Source organism: Rhea pennata, chromosome 1, assembly GCF_028389875.1.
Source record: "Rhea pennata isolate bPtePen1 chromosome 1, bPtePen1.pri, whole genome shotgun sequence".
NCBI classification, from domain to species: domain Eukaryota; kingdom Metazoa; phylum Chordata; class Aves; order Rheiformes; family Rheidae; genus Rhea; species Rhea pennata.
In genome coordinates, this window is record NC_084663.1 from 50,432,536 (window position 1) to 50,454,583 (window position 22,048).

At 46.5% G+C, this 22,048-nt stretch overlaps 1 protein-coding gene and 1 non-coding gene across 4 annotated transcripts in view; both read right to left on the reverse strand.

Annotated features, from left to right (window-relative positions):
* Positions 1–305: 305 nt before the first annotated feature.
* NTN4 (netrin 4) overlaps positions 306–22,048 on the reverse strand; it is a 47,837-nt gene continuing 26,094 nt past the window's right edge. For 2 of the 3 annotated variants that reach the window (XM_062585563.1, XM_062585581.1), the window contains 7 exons: positions 19,059–19,185; positions 17,049–17,237; positions 10,528–10,741; positions 9,785–9,900; positions 7,940–8,008; positions 5,657–5,827; positions 306–1,904 (listed from right to left, as the gene is read on the reverse strand). In XM_062585563.1, the coding sequence (XP_062441547.1) occupies positions 1,768–1,904; positions 5,657–5,827; positions 7,940–8,008; positions 9,785–9,900; positions 10,528–10,741; positions 17,049–17,237; positions 19,059–19,185 (1,023 nt within the window). In that variant the 3' untranslated portion in view covers positions 306–1,767. The remainder of the gene's footprint in view (positions 1,905–5,656; positions 5,828–7,939; positions 8,009–9,784; positions 9,901–10,527; positions 10,742–17,048; positions 17,238–19,058; positions 19,186–22,048) is intronic. The other variant, XM_062585571.1, reaches the window with a different exon arrangement.
* LOC134135767 (U5 spliceosomal RNA) lies at positions 5,511–5,623 on the reverse strand. Its single transcript, XR_009957355.1, has one exon. It is a non-coding gene; the product is annotated as a U5 spliceosomal RNA (small nuclear RNA).

The window sequence follows — 22,048 nt, forward strand, 5'->3', positions numbered from 1 at the left end:
GTAGCTCAGCCATGAGGTTTGTATGGATGCAAGGATCTAATTAGCTTTAAAAATTTTAGGTAGAAATCTCCCCTCTTCTGAGAAGGGTCTATTAAGTCTCCCAAAATAGACCTGAAACTGGAGCCATCTGTGAGCCATCCATGCTGCCTTGGCCTTTTTCCTTATAGTGAGTTTTACCCTGCAGAGGCGAAATTATGCCCCGTGACAACTTCCCCTCATCCAGTTCTGCTTTATCCTATGCTCTTTTGTGCAGGCATGAAGACCACCACATTGCCAGTGGCGTAGGCAGTAACCAGAGATGAAAATGTTGAAATCATATTATATTTATTACATACATGAGATATAAAAACAAATTACCAAAATAGTATCATTTTCTGTGAGTCCACAGGACCTTGAAAGAAAAATACATATGCAAAGTGGATTGGTAGACTTGTGGCTTTTATGGTGTTGCACATTTTCCTTTTCTTTCTCCTCTCATTCATGAACAAAATACACTCTATGCAATGTGTTTAAAGATGCTTTACAGAAAAGATATACTTTAGTGCTGAAAACTGCAGTAAACTGTGCTATATTCCATACTGGTGTTAATGAGGAAGTATAATGGCCATAGATACTGCAAACAAAAACACAGAAGAAAACAAATCAAATGTTCAGTTTTAAATACTAACATAAAAATAAAATAAACTCCAGGCCCACCATGAATCACTGTCTTGTAGTACGCGAATAAGAGTCCTTTCTATTCTCATAATCCATTCCTTTTCCTGCAGGCAGAGTTTTCTCCCCTGGCAATTTTATTTTTTATTTCAAAGTCTCTTCTTCGTTTTATACTGTTTGTGAAGTCTCGTTGGAGTCCTGCCCATGGAGTCCAAGTGCTGGTCTGAAGTTGGGACTTCAGTGCAAATATATTATCTTTCAAATTGCATCCTCAGATACGCTGAGAGGCCAGTGCCAGGCTGGCCGTTCCCTTTATACCATTAACGCTGTCCACACTGGGGGTCTTCAGGAGTGCTTCTGTTTTAATGAGTTCTTCTCTTGTGCCATCTTCAACAAATTCTTTCCCCAACACGGTTAGACTTTCCACACCATGAAGTGGCAGGTAGTAAAGTGCTTTATACAACGACATATTTACATTGGGATAGGTTCATTTTTTTAACCCTTCATGGACAAAACCTCAGAGACATTACACCCTCTAGAGTCGGCTTTTCTCTAACACAACGCGGTGGATGGGATCTGCCCTTCGCCACGCTTCTGCAGAGGCAGAGTAATTCAATTCACTCCTGCCTGCTACTGCAGACCTCCCCTGCAGCCCCCAGCAAGGTGTGCAGTGACGGGGGACTTTGGCCCTCTCTTCCCCACAGCACACCGGCATAAATTCAGGGGGCATCTCCCTGCTCTGGAAGCTGCTCAGGATTTATCCTGGTGACAGTGGAGCCTGCTTTGCCTCTCTAGGGTGACAACTGAGTCTGGGGTGGCTTCATAGGAGTTATTCCAGAATTGCACCGGAGTGGGACAAGAGCCCACCCTTGTTTTGATTTCCCTCAGCATAACTATGGCCTCGGGCTCACACAAGCACCCTTGCAAAGAAGCTACAGGAGCGTAAATGAAAATTGACAGGGAAGGGTTAAATCAGACAGCGCCTACAAATTAGAACATCTCACTACACGTTTTGGAACTATTTTCTTACATTCCAGTTTTCATCCAAGAGGTCTTCTCTCCATGAAGGTTGCATTTTGTGCATAAAGAAATGCCTTAGGTGGCTGTGCACTTTTAATTGCAGTCTCGTTTCAAAATCTCTAGGACCTTTCTTCCGAGGGCCGACTTCCACTGCTGGACAAAGCTTTTCATGTTGACCACGAGTCTGCCAGTCCGCACATCCTCATGTCCTGCTACCAGGTATTCCAAGCCTGCAAATCAGCAAAGTGGTCAAGCGCTGCACAGCACAACTCTTTAGAGGTCTATTAGTGCAGCAAAGTTAGCAAAATGCTGAAGATCTACTGGGCAAAGAGCGATTACATGGAGAAATATTTAAATATACGGATTTCTTTATATATCTGTATATCTTTAACTATATTTATACTTATGCAAAAACAATCCCTGGGGCTTAGCTGTCAGTGAGATGCAGTACACAAACTTGGATTTTGCTAGCTTCTACGTACAAACTGAAGTTGAGGTCTGGGAGCTGGCAGTACAAATTCTTCTATCTTGTTTATGAACCGATATTACATTCATTTGGCAGCCACCTGTCTCCCTCTTCCCCTAGTGTATCTGGGCCTCAAAATTGGTTTGTCCAGTTCATTCCAGCGATGACTATGCAGGCTGGTACACTGCTCATGTCTTACCCAAAATCTTACTGACATGATGAGGTAAGTAAGATACAGAGAGTAGACAAACTTCCTTTTCAATCTCTTTATAAAGGCAAATCTCATTTTCTCAGAAATGACATTTCCAGTGATTTACATAGCGGTGATTTGGAGCATGAGCGTATATGTAAATTCTTACAAGGCAAGTGGCACTCCAGGGGAAAAATATGAGACTATCCAAGAGAAACACAGCAAGAGTGATCACAGAAGCACTCCAGATTTAGGTCGAGCTGTAAGTTTTACCGTGTGCAGCTTGCAGGAACTCTCTGTGCCTGTGCTTGGCAGAGTTGAGATTACTACGAGGGGAGCTTGTTCCCTAGAAGGCAGCTGGGACATTGAGAGCTCTCCGGTCTACTGTCCTCCTGGAAGTTCATCATGCATCTCTGCATATATATGTGCGCTTGTAGTAAACATTCCCTCATGGGGATACTTAAGCACATTCATCATCTGAGCAACAGCCTGCAGGGATTTGATAAATGTTTGGAGTCTTTATTTCTTGCCAGAACTGCACACAGTTGATACTTTGAAGTTTCCCGTTAGGGCCAAGAGATTTTAGAAACTCCATTACTTCTTTTTAACATGAAAGCTGAGAGTAATGCGTGAGTGTAAACTCAGGAGACTCCAGCCGCTGCACTTCAAGGAAACACCAAGCTTTGCAGCGTAAATCGTAAGAGCAAATACCTGCCCTGACCAACCTGTCCAGGCTTGAAAGACAGTGGAGAAGCACTTGCACAAGAGAATTGTGGAGTTAAAGGCTGTTCCACTAAAATGTAGCAAATCTGAGCAAGGAGCCCACTTGGCTTTTTGGTAGACACTTTTCAGCAGCTTAAAATACCAGGCAACTGATGGCTGGGTTGTATGACAGCAAACTGGCAAGTGGCCAAGAAGAGGGGGGGAGTAACACCCAGGGTGCCAAATGCTGCATAACATTTGCACCTTCACTCTTTCACCGATGTTCAAATGACAGTGATCTTAATTGCTTATGCTCTCTTACCCTCTGTTGGGGAAACCCAGGGAAGCTCCGCTGGTTAGTGGAGTCTCAGAGCTTTATGTCAGGTGAGGGGCTGCCCCATATATCTGACAGCTTCCATGACATTTCTTTAGGTTTATACTAGGGCAACTGTGTCTGGATTTTCTTGCATTTGTATTGCATATGGAAAAATTAAGCAGCTGTATCTATTTAATTATGGATTTATGGTGTTTTACCACTATCCAAAGATCCTACTGTTTTTAAATGGAAAAGTCCTGCCTAACACTGATTCATCTGACCCTTGCACCTGACAGGACTTCCTGATTACAGCTGTGCTATTGCCTTCAAAGTCAGATTCAGTCACTCCAGTGGAGATGAAAGAGTGCAAATATCTCTTCAATGAATAACCTTTCTGCATGATTCAACCTCATAGACAGCCCTTTCCTCCCAAAAGAAGTTCTTAATGCTGCACATCTAAAGAAAATCTCAGTACTTAAGTCTATATTTTGATAGGATGATTTCCAAGTGAAATGTTTACAGTATAGAAAGAAAACTCTTTATCTGAATTAGTAACTTGGTTTATCTTAGAGTCATAAAAAAGGTGTGTCAGCTGGATCTTAGTTTTGCTCTACTGAAGGAAACCCCGAGTCTGCATTTCCCAGTCCCTATAAGAGGGGACTATTTAATCAGCGTTGATTATACTTCATTTCAGTTAAAGATGAGAAAAAAAATGAGAAGCTGAAGCTCTCCTCTCACTGCAGAAGGTAGAATACAGTTTCTTCTCTACCTCATGGATGCAAATTAATATTACTGTCAAAGGGACATCTTCCCTTGAGATTAGATAATAACTTCAGAACAGCAGTATGACTTAGATCAGATCTGAATGTTTATACAGATTCAGATAAGCTCCAGTTTTGAAAAGATATGTCATACAGTTATGATGTGATATGTATCTGCCTCCCTCTGGAGATACACTGAGACTAGTAAACCTGTAATACTGTTATTACGCTTCATGAAGAGCAATTTCACTTTGAAAGTCTAGAGAATGAAAAAAGCTTTCCTATAGAAAATCCATATTTGACAGAGATTGCTTCTGGAATCCAAATGATGTAAAAGCCAGTGATTTAATCAACATTGGGCTATAATTTAAGCTCATCAGTATGAGGGGATGGAGGGATGAGAATGAAATCTGTATAAATATGGTGGGGATGTACTTTTCACAGAATCACACACAGAATCACAGAGTGGTTGAGGTTGGAAGGGACCCCTGGAGATCATCCTGTCTAAACCCCTGCTCAAGCAAGGTCACCTAGAACACTTTGCACAGGATCACATCCAGGCGAGTTTTGAACATCTCCAGAGGAGACTCCACAACCTCTCTAGGCCACCTCTTCCAGTACTCTGTCACTCTCACAGTAAAGACTTTTTTCCTCATGTTCAGGCAGATCTTCCTGTGTTTCAGTTTGTGCCTGTTGCCTCTTGTCCTGTTGCTAAGCACCACTGGAAAGAGTCCGGCCCCATCCTCTTGACAGCCTCCCTTAAGATATTTGTAGACATTGATAAGATCCCCTCTCGGCCTTCTCTTCTCCAGGCCCTTCTCTCGCAGCCATTCCTCATGGGGCAGGTGCTCCAGTCCCCTAATCATCTTCATAGCCCTATGCTGGACTCTCTCCAGTAGCTCCATGTCTCTCTTGTACTTGGGAGCCTAGAACTGGACACAGTACTTGAGGTGTGGCCTCACTGGGGCTGAGCAGAGGGGCAGGATCACCTCCCTCAACCTGCTGGCAACACTCTTCCTCATGCACCCATTGGCCTTCCTGGCCACAAAGGCACTTGCCCTTGTGAACCTCATGAGGTTCCTCTCTGCCCAGCTCTCCAGCCTGTCCAGATCTCTCTAAATGGCAGCACAGCCCTCAGGTGTATCAGCCACTCCTCCCAGCTTGGTATCATCTGCAAACTTGCTGAGGAGGCACTCAGTCCCCTCATCCAGGTCATTGATAAATAAGTTGAACAAGACCCAGTACTGACCCCTGGGGACACCGCTAGCTACAGGCCTCCAGCTAGACTCTGCACCACTGATCACAACCCTCTGAGCTCTGCCTTGCAGCCAATTCTCAGTCCACCTCGCTGTCCACTCACCTAACCCACACACACACAAAAAAAAAAAAAAAAAAAAAAAAAGAAAAGAAATGGAGCCTCAGAAAATTCCTCAACACTCATGTCTGTTCTTCTCCATGGAAATCTTTAGTAAAAAGTGAAAGATTTATATGATCCAAAGAAAAAAACAGAGTATTTTGTTTTCATAGTGTCAAAACTAAACACCTACCAGGATTAAGGATTGGGCAAGTGCAGCCTCTATTAGTCCAGGATTCAGGATAGAGAGTCCTCTTGCCCCGGAGAATCTTAAGCTTTGTAGATTTCAAGACTTTCTTGATCTTCACATTGACTTCTGCATGGGAGCCTTTATCATGAGCTGATAAGATTTTTGTCTTTATCACTAGGAAGATATGAATTCAAAACAAAGAAAGTATAAACCATTCACAATAGTCTTTTTGTGTATAATGTGATTATAGTGGAATTAGCCTGATGGTCCTTGATGAACAATTGAGGGTTGGCTCAGCACAGCAATAGGTAGTAGCAGTTGTTGGCCATGGTTTAGCCTGGCCTTGACCCTTGGACTTGCCAACCAGAGAGCAGGAGATGACCAATGACCTGATTTCCAAAACCTCTGAGGGCCCTGTTTTCCTCTGGAGCCCAGCAAAGACTTCTGCTTCCTTAGCACTTTTGGAAATCAGGCTGAAAGCCTTGGGTTTAGGGATGGACCCTGAGGCTTTGCAAACTGTGGCCCTCATGCAAAAAGCAGTATGGCAGGGAGGTGAACAGCTGCCCCAGTGAGTGTTCCTGCTGTCAGCCCTCCAGTTTTTGCAGACCTAGCACAACCCAAAGCAATGGCAGAAACTGACATGTTGGTATGGACTGAGGCAAATTGTGGGTACTTTTGAGCTCACAGATACCCATAGACACACTCCAAACTTTTGGTTTCCCACATATGATGGGCTAGAATTGGGAGACTCAGTGACTGCCGGCAATCACCTTCCTGTGCCCCCACGTGGTGTAGGCTCAGGACCCAGGGCCTGTGCATGGGCAACTTCCAGACTGTGCTGATGCCAGCAGTGGTAGGCACTATGCATGGTGGTGCTTTATTTGGAGTGTGTATTATGAAACACTGGAAACCCTTTCCTCCCACAGTATGGCCTCTTGAAACTCATGATGAGCCCTATAACTCATCTGTCTTTCCTGTTTAGCAGATAACTTTGCATGTTGAGTGATGAAAGGGTGGGAAGCCTAAGTGCACTTTAGATAAGATTTATGAACTTGGCATTTTTGTAACTTTTTAAAAAAATTTCTTATCTTCTGCAAGATTAAACACGGTCACTATCACATTCGGGAAGGAAAGCAAAGCAGAATCAGATTTTTTTCCTAGTATCACTAAGCCAGGGCTATATTTCAATGACTCGCGGCACCTTGAACTTCCCTTTGTGGGTTGCTCTGCAGCCTGCAGAGGTATGGATTATCTCTCTGTGCATTTGCAACTTTAGCACGAGACAGAACAGGTGCAAAAGACCTCTGGAAGATTACGAAGGAAGGGAGTGTTAGAAAAACATTCCTTGCTCTGCAGTGGTCTGAAGGATGGTTCACTAGTACAAGCCTGAGGGGTTTTTGCACACAAAGCTCCTAACGGCTGCCGAGCAGTTTTCTCAGTGAAGTGTCTTGTGCAGTGATCACAGGCCCTCACTGAGTTCGGTATAATTCTGTTTTAGTAACTTCTAGACAATGCTTGGGGCACCTGGTCTACAGATACAGTTTCAGCAATCCGTTTTTAATAATAATGCTTTCCAGTCTGTCTCAGACCTAGACAGCCTCTCAGGGACCCTTCAATCTCTGTTTTCCTGCAATTTCCTGAAATTTTAACAGAGCGTATTTTGCTAACAAGAGTGGTAGGTAATAGAGTAAGATGCTTCCCCAAGCTTGATGGGGCACCAAAATGTCTATTTGACACTGAAATACATTTGAGGACTTTTGAAAAAGGCCTAAAATCTGTCTCAAGACTAAGCAGCCCATGGGTTTGCATGGTTGAAGCTCTCCAGAGCCTGTTACTGAGCATAGGCAGTGGTGGGATAGGATGCGCCCTCGCCACTGTGGGCTCTGGACGCTGCCTCCAGGAGCAGCAGCTGGCACCAGGGAAAGCTCTTATGCAGCCAGACTCCCTGGGGAGCCTTGGGAGGGCAGGAAAGACCAGCCAAAGCTTCACATCTGCAAATAAACCTATATTTCTCTTTATAATTTCCCCTTGAAAACGATCTCTGAAATAGTGAAGATGAAGACAGAGTGTTTATCTGTCCTGTGAAATACCTAGTGAGCTTTCATGGGATACCTATCTTCTCTTGCATGCTGTAGTAGAAGACTTAACCTGCATTATACCCCTTCTTCAGCCCTTGCTGATTTAAGACAGCTCAGAGAGACAAGCAGCAGCTCTGATGTTCCTCTGCTCTTAAGCAGACTTGTAACTCCTTCCTTTACTCTCCAACAACCTCACACAGCAACTCACCATAGGTGTACTTCATTCCACAGAAGACCTTGGGATTCCCTAAAACTTGTTCTTTACATTCGCATTTACCTGTGGAAAGAAAATGAAGCAAACGTCTATGTGTTGCACTCAACAGATGGGCGTCTTCACAAAAGCTTGGGAATAGACAGAGTGAAAAGATGCGTAATCTTTGCCTTCACCTTTGGTGAGTTAGATCAGTCTGGCTGGGGAGAAAACAGAGCATCTGAGGGGGCATCTTGGCTCCTCTGACATCGGTGGGAAGTTGCTAGTATTGCCCTTCTGGCAGGCTCCCTGCCCACCTGCAGCCAGCATGTTTTAGAAAGCTGGGAAATGGTCAAAATCTCCCCGTGAAGGCCTCGGGAGAGGCGGCCCCTGCACAGTCCTGGAGGTCTGATTCTTCTCTAACTTGCTCAGCCATAATCAATAATAATTGATTATGCCAAATTATGCTCATTTACTCCACAGCTGGGCAGCGAAACCTCACCAACTTTCTAGCTAATTCCACTCCCCAGCTTAATATCTCCTTTGCAGCCAGAACCCAAGGGCTTCCCAGTCAAGGACACGATATTCTGTATCAGGGCCCACCGAGTCTCAGGGCTACAGGGGGTTTTAGCTGCATCACTAGGGTTGAGCTGTCTCAACCCCTTGCCTGGCTCGGCAGGGTGTATTCATCCAGTGCAAATGCAAGCATGGTGCGAAAAGCCCTGCTTTTTGGATCCAGGTTGAATATACAGTCTTAGTCCAAGGGCAATTATTTTTTGTTTACTGATTAAAGAGAAAGAAAACAAAGGCCTTATTATTTTGTGTGTGGATGCAAATAATAAGCAGGACTTTCCCTGGGGTATTTTCCTCATCGTAGTGTTCCAGACAAAATTTTGAAAGGAAATGTTGTAGAGGATAATGATTAGTAGATTAATGACTTCAGTGATCTTAGAACAAAGAATAACATGTTATACTTGCTTATGTTTAAAATGAAGTTGCCCAGACAAATGATGGCGTTTTCCCTTCAATTAACTCAATTATTGTATCTTCAAGATTTTATCATAGAGCTTTCTGAAAATGCAGGAAATTACACTTGCCTGCTTGTATGTAATGGTTTTGGGGGAGGATGGACACTGTCGTCCCTCTGCACTCACCAGCAGAGGGGCCAGACTGCCTGCCAACAACCACACGCGGCACCTAGAGTGTCCATACTATGAGAACGGGAGGAAAACAATTTCTCTAACTGAAATTGTGCCTGAAATATGAGGCAGTCTGTAGCTACATTGTAAGCTATAATCAACGTCAAAATTGTTGTGGGCTCTGGGTGCAAAAATTCTGATTTAGAAAATTTCTAATTCTCTGTCCATTAGGTGGCAAGCATTATGCTTTAAATAACATTTTTGGGTTGTCCAACAAAACGGATTAGGTCTGGTAAATGTAAGGACACATTTGAAACATTGTGGACAAAACAAACAAAAAGAGTCTTAAAAAACTTACACAGCAGAATTACTGAATGATCTAATTTAAGCTTACAGCAAAGCCTTCAAACTCAGAGCCTGGGCTGAAAATGCAGGCAGGTAATGCTTGTCTCACCGGCACCTAAACATCAAGTCCAGATTTTGAGCCTGGAAATCTGCCTAGATTTTGTATGTCTTAATATCTGTTGTCTGAATGAGCCTGAAGGGTCTTCAGGCTGGTGAAGGGGATGGAGGTGGCCGAGCAGAAGGCGATACAGGAATGCATATTCCCTCCTGCAACTAACGGTGAAGGCATTAATTACCAACCAGCGCAAGAGACTGCTGCCGCGTGGGCTCCTAGCAGGAGGGCAGGGGCAGAGAAGCACGTGTGAAGCAGCAGCCTTACCGGAGTGTCGCAGAGCCGAAAATCCCTGCTCGTCCTCCCAGCCCCAGGCTGGCTCGCTGTCGTTGAGCGCCGGCTGGAAGGGAGGCACTTCGTGATGCCAGTCTACGTCTGCGCTGCTGGAGGGAGAGGGACGCGGTAAGCCTTCCTTCCTGCCCACCCCGCCACAAATCCCCTCCGTCCACCACTAAGGGCCCCGTTCTCCACTTTCTCCGCACGTCCTGATTTTATTAAACACTCCCCCCAGAAGGAACAGTCTGGTCGTTGTTCGAGCACGCTACGAATCCATCTTTAAAACGCACTAGAGGAATTTCCGCGCTATGAGTATCACCAGTACAGAAAAAGCGGGAGATGCAGGATCTGGGCAGCAGGCTCTTCCGAAGACGAGCGGTGGAGACCTCGACGTGCGGCCGCCGAGCGCGGCGCGGCCGGTGCCGGCTGAGTCGCAGCAGCGGCACCGCTACGCCGCTGCTCTCCGCCAGGCTCGCGTGCCACCCCGGGGTGGGAGAGGGAAGCGGCCGCCGGGGATACGAAAGACGCTAGCCCCAAACGCCGTCGCAGCGGCCCCGAGGACGACCGACCCGAACGCGCCGGCCCGCTGGCCGTTTATAGACGGTGCGCGGCCTCCGCTCCCGCTTCCGCCCTCCAGTTCCCGACGGGGGGCCCCTACGCCCGGGCGCTTCCCGCGGCGCCTCCCTCCCGCCCTGCCGCCGCGGCCCGTGGGGGGCGAGGGCGGCCCGACTCACCCGCCCAGGCAGCCGCCGGTGAGCGGGTCGCAGCGGCGGGCGCAGTCGCAGGGCCGGCAGCCGTCGGGGCCGAAGCCCCAGTAGCCGAGGAGGCAGCGGTCGCAGCGGGGCCCCGCCACGCCGGGCTTGCAGGGGCAGTCGCCGTTGCTGGGGTCGCAGAAGGTGCCGGGGCCCAGCGGCAGCGTGGCCGAGCCCAGGGGGTGGCAGGCGCAGGCTGCGGGCACGGGGGAGAGAGAGGCAACGTCAGGGCAGCGCGGTCCCAGCGCGGTCCGGCTACGTACGCGATAAAACAGCCGCGCAGGCAGGAGCCCGGTGCCTCGTCGCGAGAGAAAAGCGTCCGAGCACAATCGCCTTGCAAAGTAATCGCAACTCTCTTGCTGCCGGGAGGCTACAGACCCCCTCAAAACGGTCATTTTAATTAAAATAAAGGCTGGCCGAAGCTTGCCGTTGATTTCTCTCTTTGCTTGAGGAGCGGCTGCCCCTGCCCCTGAGAGATTAGCTTCCGCCTCTGCTGCCAGGGCTGGGGCGCGCTTTCTGCCCCTCTCGCAAGCCCCTCGCGGCCCGCCGATGCCCGGGAAGAGCATCGGGACGCGGCAGGAGAAACGGCCACGCTCACGAATCGGGAAGGAAACCAGTCCCCTCAGTCGGCTTCCCGAGCCGGTATTACGGGAAAGTGCCCAGCTGAAAAGCCGGCACCAGAAAGGGAGATGCCCGTCAAAAACAAACAAAATATAACTCCTGTGAAATCCTCCAGCATCACTCTGCTTTCCTATTTAGTTCGATTTCTGGGATCTGGCTGATGAAAAAAAAAATACGAATTTCCCTGGAATACTTTTGTCTAAGTTCCCATTTACTTAAAGAATGGATTTCCTGTGAAAAATTTATTTGGAAGGAAAAATTTCACCAAGTTCTAATCCATGTATTTATTTTGCAGCTGTGAAGGCAATAGGAAGAAAAGCCACTGCGTGTAACACAGCCGGGCTTTGTCTTAAAATACTTACTGCTGCGCACATGTATTTAAATCTGACATTTTTGTGGTTTCAGGGATTTGGCATACCTGAACTGTAGTTCTAAAATATTAAAGGATGAATTAATATTGGCAGCCAATTTACAGAGGAGACTGTGATTCCAGAATCCTTGTCAAAAAGTAATCCATACGCTTTCCCCACCCCCTCCGAATATAATTATATAAAATTAAAAGATTAGAAAACCTCTCCACCAACTGCGTAACTAGCTGCAGGCAGTGAACTCCAGCACCTCTAATAGCATAGTTTTCAGCAGTGCTCACCGAGACTTGCATACCTTTCTCCTGAAGGCTGTGAAGTGTTTTACACCTGACACAGGTATCCGAATGCTCTGTTTTCCTACGAGGTGCAGGGGATATTTATGGCATTCCTCAGCCCCTTCAGGGGAGATACCAAGCACTTAACACCGTGCTGTTCTCATGCTCCCAGTGAGCTAAATCCATCGGTCAGAGATAGAGACTCACTTCGCTTCAGCTGAGTTTCGTTCCCAAGCCTGGTGGAATCTGGAGCAGCTTTTTGCATCTTATTCAATATTTTCTCACTTTTTTTTTGGTTTTTGTTTTTTTGGTCTAACAGGAAATTCAGTGGCGACAACAACACGACGGTGACAAAAGAAAATTAAACTTTCAAAGCCTATCGTGAAAAGCACATCATCAAACTCATAGGGACTGAGGGCACTTAAAAACAAGAATGTAGCTGGTTGTATTTTTAAATTAAAGCTGTAAAGAGATGAGTTTCTAAAGGTTTGTCATTTGCATGCATGCTCTTCCCTCTTCATCACATCTGTGGTAATTTTTTCTGAGACTTGGAAATAGTTCCTCCCTGAAGAAGTCTTAAAGCACTCTAGAAACTGCAACATGTGTGAAATAGCAGCTCGTGGCTATGAAACAATTCTGAACTGAAATTCGGAATTTTGCCATATTTGTCTGGAGTGGAGTTCGCTTAAGAGAGGCTTTTGAATTAGCTACAGTAGCCCATAGAGGTGAGGCTGCTTTTGCAGCTAGGCTAGCAGAAGAAGGAGTGCGGGTTGGGGTGTCAATCAATTAAAGCTGTCAAATTAAAGTTTTCTTGGTCTTGCATCTTGGGGTGGAGCCCCAGCCATTTTATGACACTGACTGGCGTTAATCTGGATACCGTTGGTGTAGATTTATAATATGGTTCAGTATTGGTGATGTGCTGTGGTGGGAACACGTGGAGCTATGCAGAGAAGTAAAATGCTCCCCGTCACTGTGCGCCATGCACAGAAATGATACTCCGGCACTCAAAAGTGGACGTGTTATACAAACTGTAAAAGAATCGCATGAAAATAGGGCCAAGTGCCTCCATCCTCAGTCAGGAAGAAGATGTTCAAGGAGAGACGGTGTGAAATCTGGCACCTGCAGTTACTATCTCATGGTCTGCCGCACACAGAGTTGATTTTAGAGCCTGTTTTCCTCCTTTTCCTCGATCTGCAACTCACTGTAGTATTCGTAGTGTGAGATGCAACCCCAAGGAGGCTGCGAAAAACAGCAAAGCAGCAGGTAGAGCATCTACCGACGGTTTTTGGCTGGTACGTCGTGGAGGATGCCCTCGCGAGGAGAGCGGGGCTCGTAGCATGAGGTGTGGGGATGACCTCGTCTCACGGGTGTCGCAGCTAACACATTATAAAAAATACCAGTTTACATCACTGTATAGCAATATTTTGTGCGCAGCTTCCATGGACATATGAAGGAATAACTGTCCCAGGCACAGATTGGAAGTGAAATCCAGTGCACAGGATGCCAAAGGGGCTGAATTTCTCCCCCCCCCCGGATTGGCAACATTGTTGTGGTTTCCCGAGCTGTCAGTTAATCTTTGGAAATGACAAATATTTACCCTAAAAACCCTACAGTTTAACAGCAAAAATAAACTCAGCAATTATAGAACCTGATTTATTGTCTGCAATTGTACTGCAGCTGAGGCTTAGAAATTCATGAGGGATATAAAGAAAAGGACCAGTAGGTATGGTGGGGGGAAAGAGTCATCAGATTGCCATTTCAAATGGCAAATGTCTTGTTTTATCTGGTACACACCTACTCCTGAGCAAATATTATACACTCTTTGCCTAAAAGAATCTTTAAAGTATGCTTAAAGATTATGGCTTAACAACTCTTTTATTTACTTTGACCTTGGTATTTTAAAATTTTCATTGCTGCTCTGCAGTTGAGCAATAACGGTGACTTGAGCCAGAAGAAAGTAGGCAATTCTGTGGCTTTCCCTGACAAAATAACAGGGCATCATACATGTCCCTCATTAGCGCAAACCATGACACAGTCCTTGGAAGTGTTCCAGGCGTAGACTGCAATCAGTCTTATATAATTTAATTTAACAGTCATTAGTCTTTCGCTGTTCAGTTGGAGCTATGTCAAATAGCCCTAACCTGCTACGAGGAGCAGAGTCCGGAAAATGCTGAGATACGAGCAAAAATGTCTCTTGCCTGCAGCTCTGCAAGCTGCCCCGCTCGGCTCCTCCACGAGTGGCAGAAAGGGCAGCCTGTGAGGCCAGAAAGGGCTTGTGGAAAACGCACAGGGCATTTATTAATGTGTTCTTAATGCATTAATACAGAGTGTATTAATACGTTGTGGTCCCTACAGAGATTGGATAGCTACATGTAAAAAAAGAATGGAAACAAAATTATAGTCTTTATGCCAGACATGTGGCATTTTGAAAAAAGAAGTGTGGAAGGGAGAATGCCATGGGTCAGTGATTTAGAAATGAATGCAGAAAACTGAGACAACTTTACACCAGTATTTATGTCCAACATTATGTCAATAAAAGTATCCATTAATCATCTCATCTCCACAGCTTCCTCCTGCCAATAAAGGCCAAGATAATCTTTTTAATCAAGTCCCTTGGGGTTTGGCTAATGTATAGCTAATGATGTGATGTAATGCCTGATTTAATTAGCATTAGTTTAATCCCTGGTGAGGTGACATCTGGAGTACTGTGTCCAGTTCTGGGCTTCCCAATACAAGAGAGACGTGGAGCTACCGGAGAGAGACCAGCGAAGGGCCACAAAGACAACTAATGGACTGGAGTGTCTCTCATATGAGGAGAGACAGAGAGCTAGGACTGCTCAGCCTGGTGAAGAGAAGGCTCAGGGAGATCTTATCAAGGTGTAAAAATGTCTGATAGGATGGTGTCAAGAGGTTGGGGCCAGAATATTTTCAGTGGTGCCCTGCAATAGGATGAGAGGCACTGGGTACAAACTGAAGTACAGGATGCTCCATCTGAACATGAGGGAAAAATTCTTTACTGTTAGGGTGACAGAGCCCTGGAACAGGTTGCTCAGAGAAGTTGTGGAGTCTCCTTCCTTGGAGATATTCAAAAGTCATCTGGACATGGTCCTGTGCAATGTGCTCTGGTGACACTGCTTGAGCAGGGGGGTTGGACTAGAAGATCTCCAGAGGTCCCTTCCAACCTCAACCATTCTGTGATTCTTTAAGTTGTACAGAGACACTGTTGGTAGCCTTCCCTTTGGCTGTTTTGCAGCAATGCATTCCAGTACCTCTGCTGGTTATCTGGTTTGGCAAGGAAGGTGACACTGTGCTGAATGCAAGCCGAGGAGGGGCAGCTTGACTTCCCTTAGGACTCTCCAGACATCTGCAGGATTTACATAGGAAGTTTTGGCACTTGGAAAACTGTACGGCAGTCCTTGTAAAACTTCTTTTCCTCAATGGGCTGTGTTGGTAGGAGACTGGCCACTCCTCTCAGCCCCAAGGTGAAGGAAGTTATTTGTCGATGTTCAGAAGACCACATTCAAATCAGTGGCAACATTTAATTTGCCTTCAATGACCTAGAAAAAGCGTGTGCCCATCCCTGACATGAGCTGTCAGGTAAAAATCATCATGAATTAAAAGCCTAGTGAAGGCAGCACAGCCACAGTAAAAGTACGTTTCAGAGGTTGAAGAGATACGGGTAGAGTTTAGTTCAATTTTTTATCCTGTGTTATCTACCAGAAGTCAACTAATCCAATATGGGATCTCTTTTCTTCTTCTTCTTCTTCTTCTTTTGGTTTACTAAGGCTGAATCTATGGGAGTTAGAAAAAAATCCCCCAAACCTGTCCTTTAGGTCCAAATCCAAGAGTCAAATGTATTTTTTTTGTTAATGAGAGTCCAAAACAAAATACTCCTGTATAAGTTTGGGCAATAATTTGGCAAAGTATCTGATATTTCAGATAAGGAGACTTGGGATTTCAGCATACATAAGCAGGTAAAGGGACTTTGAAAAGTAATTAAAGTAACTTTAAAAAACAAATTTGTGTACATACTACAGCAATAAACAAATTATTTACACAAGGAATGGAGAACTGTGGTCAATTCTGTTTCTGTGCAGAGAGTCAGGTTTGTAAAATACGCAGTTCAGATGCTACTGCTCATCTTTTGCATGAGTCAAGAAGAGGAAGATTTCTCCAGCATGTTGGCTGTGCCTCAGAAAGCCTCAAGAGGATAATTCGTGGAGCAGGAGCCGGATGAAAGAAGTAATTCCTGCCCTGGGCCCAAGACGAAAGTGAAACTGCACACATGATCCAAGCCCAGAGAGCAGCTCCCCAGCATCAAAAGGGGCTGCCAGCTTCTTGTTTCGTCCAGGTTTTCTCTTTTGGAAGAGGCTGATGCACTCAGTTTCCTCTCAAATGATATAAATGGGGCATGAGCGGGATTTTTTTTTTTTTTTTTTTTTTTTTTGCCTGCCACTGATGAAGATCCTGCTCCAGATTGGGTCAGTCAGAAAAAATCCAGTGAGTCAGTGGGTGGCCATGTGCTGCATAGCAGCGAGTATGACGGGCCCCTATATTTAGCTCCCCTGAGTAATGTCCTCAGAGTGGTTTGGGGATCTGGAGTCCCCTGCAGTGAGTCACCATGGCTCACACAGGTCCCTGGAGAGCTTTGTTCGTGGATTGCTGCTTTTGCTTGGGAAATATTTGATTTCACATGTGGCCAAATCATCCCGCCTGGCCTAACCTCCCTGGTGTCATGCCTTCTGGCATATCACTTAGCTCGTGTTCCCGCTTCTCCTTCCATATCCACCTGCTGCTGCCAACACGTGCTGGTGGGCGATGCTATTTATTGATAGCACCCTGCTTGGCCAAGGCACCCTGCTTCTGGGGTCTTAGCCATCACCAAACAAGGACACACGCAGATAGGTTTTGCTTTCCATAAATAGCTGGAGAATGTCAATGAATCCTCTCTTCCCCCAACCCAAAGCTACAGGGATCCTCAGGAAAGACTTGTCAGCAGCCGCTGCAGGCTTTCATCCCGCAAACCTCACTGTTGCCTTTTGCAAACGGCATCAATAAGGGAATTCAGTCAATATATTGCTGAGAGCTCCTGTCCTTTGCTGAAGCAGTAAGCTGGAGTAGGAAGATTTCACCTTTCAGTCTGACACCTTTCTATCCAACTAGTATTTATTTAACTTGTTTACTTAGTACCTAGTATTTATTTGACTAGTATATTACTAGTAAAAGGATATTGACTTACGTTTGCAGGCATCCGGGGCAGAGAAAGGCTTTCTGAGGTCTCGGTAGAAACCTGGCTTGCAGCGCTGGCAGTGCTGCCCTTCAGTGTTGTGTTGACAGTTGTCGCAGACGCCACCACTGCGGTTCCCTGATGCCAGCCACGCATCCATGTCAAAATGACAAGTGTCGGCATGCCCATTACACTTGCATGCTGCCATGAAGCCAAAGGGAACATAAGGACTTACTGAGGCAGTGAAAGATGTTGATTTATATAAAAGATAAATGAAAATCCAAGTCACATTTTGGAGTGGTGGACCTGACTTACGAACATGCTGTTTATTCAAATGTCTGAGGTATCTCAACATTTTCATCCATGTTTCCCACTCCCTAGGAATGACATTAAGAAAAGATAGTTTCTCTTTTATTGGCTTCTGAAAAATAAAAATATTTCTATGCCATGCTTCATACTCCAGTAACTCATTTTCGATATGGCAAAACAAAAGTGTTATCAGACCTTATGCAAGGGATCATCTGAATTACCTGCACCTCTGTTCCTGCGCAGAGAGCGGGTTACCTCAAAGGCCCTGGAGACACTAAGGTCTCGAAAGTCACTGTTACGGCCAGGTGAGCATTGCAGCCCTCAGGCTGCTCCGAGTAGCAGCAGCACCAGCATCTGGACCCACGCCACAGCCTCCCTCTGCTGCCTCCACAGGATGAGGCAGCGGGAGACCCCGGCCTCACCGGTCTCTGTTGGCGGGAGCTGCTGTCCCCCGCTAGCAACCACCCATGCTGCTCAGGGCAGCAGCAGCATGGGTGCCACCAGGTTGCTCCTTGCACCCCATGGAGGGAAAAGGGGCTTCGAGGGTGGCTAGCCCCCTGTCCCTGCACGGGCAGTGGAAGAAGCCTGTACGCCTGCACTCCTAATGTCTAGTGAGATACATTGCAGCCCCTATGCGTCACACATTGCCAGTGGATGTGCAGATTCACTGTCACTCCCTTGGAAAATACCCTTACCGAAGCCCATATAGACAGGCCAAGGCTAGCTTAAGTGCTAGTAGCAAGACACCCACGGCAGAAAAGTGCTCAGTGTGCCTGCGACCCTTCCCAGGGTGATGCAGCAAACCCTTGGGAGCTCAGCGCTGCCCTGGCTGCAGCTACCGCCAAAACGCTCGGTGATGTCTGGGCTACCCCACAGCCTGCCCTTACACCGGGGCAGCACCCTGCAGCACCACGAAGGTTATCCTCCCACCTCCACATAGCCCAGGGCTCTTTCGGATTCAAGCACAACCTGCAAGTGCTTGGTCAGCTCAGCCCCAGTGCCAAGGGGATGAGAGGAGCTCACACCTGATGGTCAGAGTGGGCAGGACATCACCAAAAGGCCAGACCTCCTGCAAAAGTATTTGCTGGCTTTGCCCATGGTGGGGACAACGTAAGCAGGGTGGGTGAACTTAGAGGGCTGGCTGGACAGCAAACTGTCTGCCTGGGGATTTTTAAACTCTGATTTCAGTTTGGACCACAGCTCACAGAGCTGAACAGTTGAAATCTTAACAGCATAGCAAAATAAGCAAGTCCTCAGCCCGCCTGCAGCCTCTCAAGCTACTCTTGGCTTGACATGAGAGTGAAAAATGCCTGAAGAGAAGGTGCACATGCTCCGTATCTACAGCTGTATCCCACCCCTGCCATCTCCAAGTCACTACAGTGAGCTGCAGCCTGCCAGCGACAGAAGACCACATCTCCAGGGGATGTGCTTGGATCCCACAGGAAGGCCAAATAAACAGATAACCTGCTCCCAGGAGAACTTCCAAGAGAGCAGCTTTCCAGACGGGGCCATCCCCACCAGGCAAACACATGGTAGGTGATGGGCAGGAATGTGACATTATGTCTCCACTTGTTGAGGTATTTCACCAACAGCTGCTTGCCACCTGAACATTTGCTGTCTTTTGGAAACAAAAACCTTTGGAAAGGTGTGGAAGGAGAAAGAGTTTCACCCTTGCAGCTGCTCTGGAGACACTTTTTCCAGCTGGCTACTTACACTGGCACTCTTTGGGGGCTCCAGTTTTGCCATCTGCAGCCTGCCAAGGCTGGTCATTGTAGAGCGGAGCGCAGTGCTGGCAGTGGGATCCTGCTGTGTTGTGCTTGCACATGCATTTTCCGTGGACCTAGTAAGGGGAAACAGAGCAAGGATCACTCACAGCACAGCCTGAGGAATCTCTGGGACATGAGCAATGCCCAGGTACAGCAGGTACTGTGATAGCCAAACACGGTTAAATAAACTAGAGGGAGGGCTAGCTCAACACCTATCTTGCTGTCTGGTTCAGCCAATGGCAAATACTCTGTAGCCATAGTTTCAAATAGATGTCTGTGTGTGGGTGTGTATATCATAGCATTGTACAAATCACCCTTCTTTCTTTCTCTTTTTTTCCTGAGATCTCAAAAGCATCTTTAGCCAAGAGGTTTCAGCTACGGTCTGAATTTCCAGGAGCGATTACAAGAAGATGTAAACAAGAAGATGTGGCCAAGATCGACCCCATCCTCGGAAAAACCTTTCTCTAATTCTCCCTTCCCCACCCCAGGACACCTTTACATCACCCCCAGGAGTGGTACGCGCAGACTCAGCACCCCACGCAAACTGCCCAGCCATCACCCAGATAAATACGTACAGGAATAAAGGAATTAAAAACCCTGAGATGTACATAGGCACTCGTCCCAGGCAGAGGTTTTGCCTCCCAAAGGAAGAAGAACCAGGGGCAGCACATACACCTTGAGGATCTAGCTGCAGATGCCCTGGGGATGGGCAGTAATTTAACAGCTAGTGCAAGGGCACTAATCGGAGACGGAGAGCCAGCTGCCGCCCCAGCTGGGGCCTGGAGCAGAGGAGGACGCTCGCCTGCGGGTTTGCCCTTGGCAAAAGCCCCCAGGTACCGTTCGGGCTCTGAAAACATGTGGCCCGCAGGCAAGGCCGAGCCAGGTGGGTCCAGCCTGGCATTGGGACGTGCCCCAGCTCCTGCTACATGACGCCAGTTTCATCTGTGGTTTCGTGAGTGTGTTTTTCCTAAATACATGGCTCGCTGCTGAGACCTGCTGGGAGAAAGGCTCCTGTGGGAAACCGGGAAGAAAGAAGCTAAATAGCTTGTGTTAGCTAAAAGCTAATAGCTGAACAGAGAGGCTAAACAGCGGATGGGAGGGAAACGGCTCCTCAGTAACTTCTCAGTGCAACTGTTTAGTTAATATCGTTCTTTTCTTGTTCCCTTTTTTCCAGAAACTTAATGAAAGTTGGACCTAAGTACTTCAAAACCCTTGCCTCCGGCTCATGTATTCATTCTCTTTCAGTAGCATTATAATGATTACCTCCCAAAACAGTTCTGCTTTAAAAATCTCTCCATCCCAGCTTTACCCTATTGAAGGAAAATCTCTTTCTTCTTCTGCATAATTCCAGTATGACAGAAAGGATTTTTATGCGGTGCAAACAACAAAAGAACTAAGTATTTGCAAGCCCTTTCTTGTAGCCCATAAGCAGACAGGTATTTCTGTTCGTTGGGAAGAAATACGGTGGCAACTAAAAATAGGAGATGGAAAGCACAAGAAGAAGTCATCGAAGGAAAAGGGAAGCAGTGGCAGGCGAGGAACAACTAACGGACTGCCTGCACCGGGGAGAAATTCACGGTGGAAAGAGCTGTACGAGGCTGGGTGCAAGACGGCGGTGCCCCGTGGATGCCACGTCTCGTCGGAGAGCAGGGACGGCTGCGCTGTGAGGGCCCAAGGCACAGCTGGAAAACGTGCACCCGGCCCCAGCGATTTCTCCGGCAGCTCTGCATCTTTCCGAAGGTAGAATTTGACCCGCGCATATTGGCAATGGAAAGAGCACTTTTCCCCTCCCTTTTCATTCACCTCAATTTGCATTTAGCTGTAAGGCATATCCTTTGGGGGTCATTATGGAGCATTGCTAAGTACACAAACACAGCTCCCAGTACGGCTCGCCGCTGTAAGCATTCACACGGCTCTTGACTCATTTAAGCAGAAAACCCTCTCCGTACCATTTTTCATTTTGTCACGGGGACTTTACATCGCAATTCACTTTCACACTGCCTCCCTTTGGAGCTTGACAGCCCAGTCGCAACGTCAGTCATTAGAGGACACAATGCAAACAGTGTTACAGAAGTTGACTTGGGTAAGATAAATGAGCGACTGATTTCTATATACAAAGACAGTTGCTAGGGCATGCTTCCTTCCATAGCCTTTTGTTGCTGAATTATTACCTTCCAATGCTTCCTTTCAGATTGCAAATACATGTGTTTTCTTGGTCAAATCTCAGAAAACACTTTCTCCCCTATTTATCAAGTTCCAAAACATAGCACAGTGAGAAGGAAATGCTGCACTGAAGAAGAAATGCATTCAGTCACCTGTTATTTATTAATTCATATTACAAGAGCTCACTCATTGTATAGAGGGTCCAACACAAGTGCACAGTAAAAGAAAGTCACTGTCCCAAGGACCTTATGGTCTAAACAGACAGGCTAAATAGCTGTGAGGAGCAATTGTTTTTAATAGACTTTCTCAGAACTGCCAAAATTGTATTTTTTCTATTTTTCTTTCCTTTCTTGGAAAATGGGCATGATACTAGTCCAAAGGAATATCATGTCATTCATGCTGAGTCTCTAATGATAGCTTTTAAATTATCTTGCACTCAAAGCACAGGATCAGTTTTAGAAACTGCGCTAAGTGGCTGTTGTTACTATGCAGTAAGGTATTCTGTCCCTAAGTACCAGGCAACCAAATTCATGCATGAGAAAATTCTCATCTCCTATCTTGTTCTTGCGAAAGAATACAGAGTTTTGTTGTTTCTTGGCTGGGGTGGGGGAGTATCTATTTTTTTTCATTCCTGGTACAACGGGCATCTTGTCAGTCGTTCTGGGGAGACTTTCAGGGTCTTTTGATGTCAGTAGCACCATACCAATTTATAACAGCCACGGAATCAGCCATGTGGGAAGGGGGAGGAATACTCACGCTGCCTAATGGTAGAGA